The sequence below is a fragment of the Argentina silus genome (genome assembly GCF_951799395.1).
Source record: "Argentina silus genome assembly, chromosome: 4".
Taxonomy (NCBI): domain Eukaryota; kingdom Metazoa; phylum Chordata; class Actinopteri; order Argentiniformes; family Argentinidae; genus Argentina; species Argentina silus.
Window position 1 is genome coordinate 11,100,847 of NC_139658.1, and position 4,798 is coordinate 11,105,644.

A 4,798-nucleotide genomic window follows, 5' to 3' on the forward strand; every position below is an offset into this window, starting at 1 on the left:
GTATGTGTGTGTGTGTGTGTGTGTGTGTGTGTGTGTGTGTGTGTGTGTGTTTACGTATATGTGTGTATGTGTGTGTGTGTGTCTACACAAGGGTGTAGGTATGTGTGTGTGTGTATGTGTGTGTGCGCGCACACACACTTAACCCGCTTAAAGCACAGATAGAAGATCACAAACAAAAACATCAAAATCCTGATGATCCTCTCATAAATCCAATCCAGCTCAACGACAAAAGAAGGGATCAGTCTGTATAGGAAAGCTCTGCAGTAACTACAAGTGAATGAATGTCAGGCCAAGATGTTGACATGAAACAAGACAATAAAAGAGATTGCTTGTTTCCCTGCGTTGTGGGCTTTGTCTTCCTGGAGTTGATTGAAAGTCAGGTGGGATGATGAAGAGATGTAGGTTAGAACAGGTAGAGGATCCATTGATATATACTGTATCAAAGTGTAAGAAAGATAAACTAGGGTAACCAGAGGGTAGATTTGCTTTGGGTCTTGTGTTCTGAGGTGTATGGAATGGTGTGAGTATATCAATTAAATATCAACAATCTGTTAACAGCCAGCCCCCCCCCCCCCACACACACAAACAAACACGCAAGCACGTGCACACGCGCACACACACACACACACACACACACACACACACACACACACACACACACACACACACACACACACACACACACAGCATGTATATATCTCTTAAACCTCAGTGGGATGCCTCCCCACCACCTTAATACATTTCTCTGCTGACCCCATCTACTTTAAAAAAACTCTTACTGCCCTCTGGTACCCTCTGGTGGTCAATCCAAACACACCAACTATTTCCCCTTTACCACTTTGTTATGTTTCACAGACAGGTGGCAGCATTGAGCTTCAGGGACCCTTCGAAGCAGAGGGCAGGATGTTGGGGTTTAACGGAGACAAGTGCAGTTCTGTGCACTGAGAACACACACACACACACACACACACACACACACACACACACACCACACACACACACACAGAGGCGCAGTGAAAATTAGCAGAACGGAGCTGAGGCAGTCATGGAGTTACGTGCTGAGCTGCTGAAGTCCATCTGGTATGCCTTCACCTCTCTGGATGTGGAGAAGAGCGGGAAGGTGTCCAAGTCCCAGCTAAAGGTGAGAGGCCAGGGGGTCAGGGGTCAGGAGTCAGCAGAGGTGGTTATGGGGTCAAGGAGCTGGGGTCAAGGGGGTGTTGTCACTTTCAAGCGTCTGTCTCCATCTACCAACATTTGCCTTGGTGTGTACTGCATTTATAAATGTGTTTATTTCATAACTTATTCCATACTTTCTTGCCTTGAGTTGACATTATATGACATCACCGTCTTAACTTGTCATTTAATATATGAAGAAACGTGTGGGCAAGATAGATGTCTACTGTTTAAATGAGCTATGTTTTTTTCTGGGTCATGTAGGTTGACATTTAATTTCGTGTCAAGTCTTTTTTTTCACTCTGTTCAATATGCTTGTATGGGCATGAGTATGATCTTTCCTGTCGCCCACGTAGAGCACAGATTAAATCAACCGTTTTTTAGGGGTGTTTTTTTCATACAGTGACTTTATAGTCAGTAATGGATGGATCAAACCGCTTATATTAATATTTGATCATCACAATACAAGTACGACACAACAAGCCTTTTGATTTATGGTCCTCTCTCCATGAGACTGAAATAATAATCACATGATTGTTGGGTATGGGGGCTAATTCCCTTGATTATGTCTAGGCTAGACCATTGGAATGGAGAGAAGCTATAATCTGCTATGTTATGGTGGTATGACTATGTTTAGACCCTTTCCTAGCCTGGTCCCAGATCTGTATGTGCTTCAGCCAACTCCTCTGACTTATCATTGTCATCTTATGGACAATGAAAATGTTTATTTTTTTACTACTGTATGAATCTCCCTCAAGTCGTTCAGTAGATTGTGTTTGCGTGTAATTTGGGTCAGTATTCGTGATGGTGGATGGTGTATTGTGGGTGAGATCGGTCCTTGTGACGTGTCTAATCCCAGTCACACTATGAGGCTTGGGCTCTGAGTCTCAGCCTTATGAAAACACGCTCACGGAGGCCCTCAAAACTCTGGCGTTTAGTCTGACATTTTTACAGTGACATAGACCGGCTATCCCTGACGTCTTTTACTCATATGCAGTGCTATGAGTGCAAAACATTACGGAAACTTTCGCTGAAAAATGTAAACAGAATACAAATCCAGGTTTACAAAGAAAGAGATCATTTCACATTCGCCTCAACACACAACCATTTTCAAACTGGTGAAGGCCTAAAACTCACAAACCCTTCTCAACCACTCAACGAGCAGGTCTGATGTTAATGTAACATGTTAGTGTATAATACGGTACGGTAGACTTTCTCCTTATCTCCTCAACATCTGACACTCACAACAACATGAGAGAGAAACGGAAGTGCTCTGAGCGGCAGCCCCAAATCTACGCTCTGTACTCTGTGGTAATACCTTGCAGGTGTTATCTCACAACCTATACACTGTGCTGAGTATCCCCCATGATCCCGTGGCCCTGGAGGACCACTTCAGAGATGATGATGATGGACCCGTCTCCAACCAAGGATACATGCCCTACCTCAACAAATTCATCTTGGACAAGGTACCATATTGTATACACACACGTGTGTGCACACACATATAGTACACACACGCATACACGCATACACACACACACACACACACACACACACACACGCACCTACATACACACACACACACACACACACACACACACACACATACACTAACACACACACACACCTACATACACACATACACACACACACACACACACACACACACACACACACACACACACACATACACACACACACACACACACTATCCCTGACCATACACACAGTTACAGTACCAACCTCTCTTTACGTTAACAGGTCATTGCTGGCACATTTAACAAGGAGCATGTCGATGAGCTCTGTTGGACTCTGTGTGCCAACAAGAACTACCACCCTAAAGATGGCATGGGCATTCTGCCAAATAAAGATGCCTTCCGCCTCTGGTGCCTCTTCAACTTCCTGTCTGAGGACAAGTACCCGCTGGTTCTTGTTCCGGAGGAGGTGAGATCACTTGTTCCATCCTTCCTGATAAAGAAGGAACAATATTTTGTGGTGGGCCAGCTAAAACAGTAAAGTGCGTTACTGTCCATTTAATCCCCATCGCCCCACAGGTTGAATACTTACTGAAGAAGATCTGCTCAGCCATAAGTGTTGAGTTGAGCTGTGTAGAGATGGACGACTTCATCTCCCAGGATGCCGTGCAGCAGAGCGGCATCACTGTGTGGGCCTTCCTGGAATTTGTCAATACTGGGAAGCTGACCAGAGGTGTGGAAAGGGAATCAGTCACCATGGCGATAGAGGAGGTCTACCAAGAGATTGTGGGCAATATCATCAAAGAGGTGCTTTTTACTTCTAGACGGTTCACTTTGTGTGTGTGTGTGTGTGTGTGTGTGTGTGTGTGTGTGTGTGTGTGTGTGTGTGTGTGTGTGTGTGTGTGTGTGTGTGTGTGTGTGTGTGTGTGTGTGTGTGTGTGTGTGTGCACGTGTAAATATTTGTAAACGAATACAATGTGTGTGTGTTGTTGCCCAGGGTTATCTGTGGAAGAAGGGCCACTTGCGGAGGAACTGGAATGAACGCTGGTTCTCCCTTAGGCCCAACACACTGATCTACTACGTCAGTGAGGACCGCAAGGAATGCAAGGGCTGCATCGAGCTGGACCAGAACTGCTGTGTGGAGGTACAGTGTACCACACCCTGAAAGGGGATCTTTGATGGGAAATAGTGAAGAAAGTCCAGAGCTCAAGACTTTTGCTCCAGAACCAGCCCAGCAAGAAAATATTTAAATATCATCATTTAAAAATCAGCATTCTTTTCAATGTAGGCCACAATGAGTATACTCAGGTGAGATAGTGTTAGACAAAATGAGTCTGGCTTTGCAGGACCAGGTCACGCCACTCTTGATCTATAGCAATACTTTATAGATGTCATGAGCAGCCATTGTACATTTTTTCTTTTAGGATGGAGTAAAAAACCCAAAGGTAAAGTTGAAGTTTATTACTCGTCAGCAAAAAAAAAAAAAAAAAAACCCTGATTGATTTTACACTGGCTTAGTACGACAGTCCTCTTACCCAGCAAAATATGTTGTCATTATCAACATTATCATCATCATTATTATCATCATCATCAATCACCATCATGAGATGTATTGTGATTGCCAGGTGCTGCCAGAGAAGGAGGGGAAGAGGTGTATGTTCTGTGTGAAGACCCTCACGAAGACCTACGAGATGAGCGCCCCGGACACCAAGCAGAGACAGGAGTGGACCACAGGTCAGAGTTCAAACTGTTAACTCCAAACCTGCATGAAGATCTAATATGCACTACAGTTATCCTCTCAATACAGTACTAAAGGGGCTAGCCTTTATGCTAGGCTGGAGGTTTCTGCTCTGTTTCTGCTTGAAGTAGTAGAAACCCCTCAATGTCATGTTTGGAAATGAAATAATGTGGCTAGCGTTTTTGAAGGCAGAAATACTCGGACACCCAGGCTTGCATTATTATGCCTACTAAGACATAGTTTTCCTATTTCTCTCCTCCCTCTGTCCTACAGCCATCCAGACAGCCATCCGTCTGTGTGTGGAGGGGAAGAGCTCCCTCCACAAGGACCTGAAGCTGCGGCGACGGCAGCAGAGGGAGGAGCGGGAGAGGAGGTGCACTGTCAAAGAGGAGGAGCTGCAGCGTCTGCGCCT

At 45.0% G+C, this 4,798-nt stretch overlaps 1 protein-coding gene across 1 annotated transcript; it reads left to right on the plus strand.

The window, feature by feature from the left end:
• Positions 1-1,020: 1,020 nt before the first annotated feature.
• LOC310803063 (differentially expressed in FDCP 6 homolog) lies at positions 1,021-4,796 on the plus strand (the record flags this gene model as incomplete). Its single annotated transcript, XM_083667699.1, has 8 exons — positions 1,021-1,141; positions 2,499-2,639; positions 2,935-3,117; positions 3,228-3,455; positions 3,646-3,792; positions 4,073-4,093; positions 4,274-4,382; positions 4,660-4,796. Coding segments are annotated over exons 1-8 (1,062 nt in total), but the record flags the coding sequence as incomplete, so codon positions are not given.
• Positions 4,797-4,798: the final 2 nt, after the last annotated feature.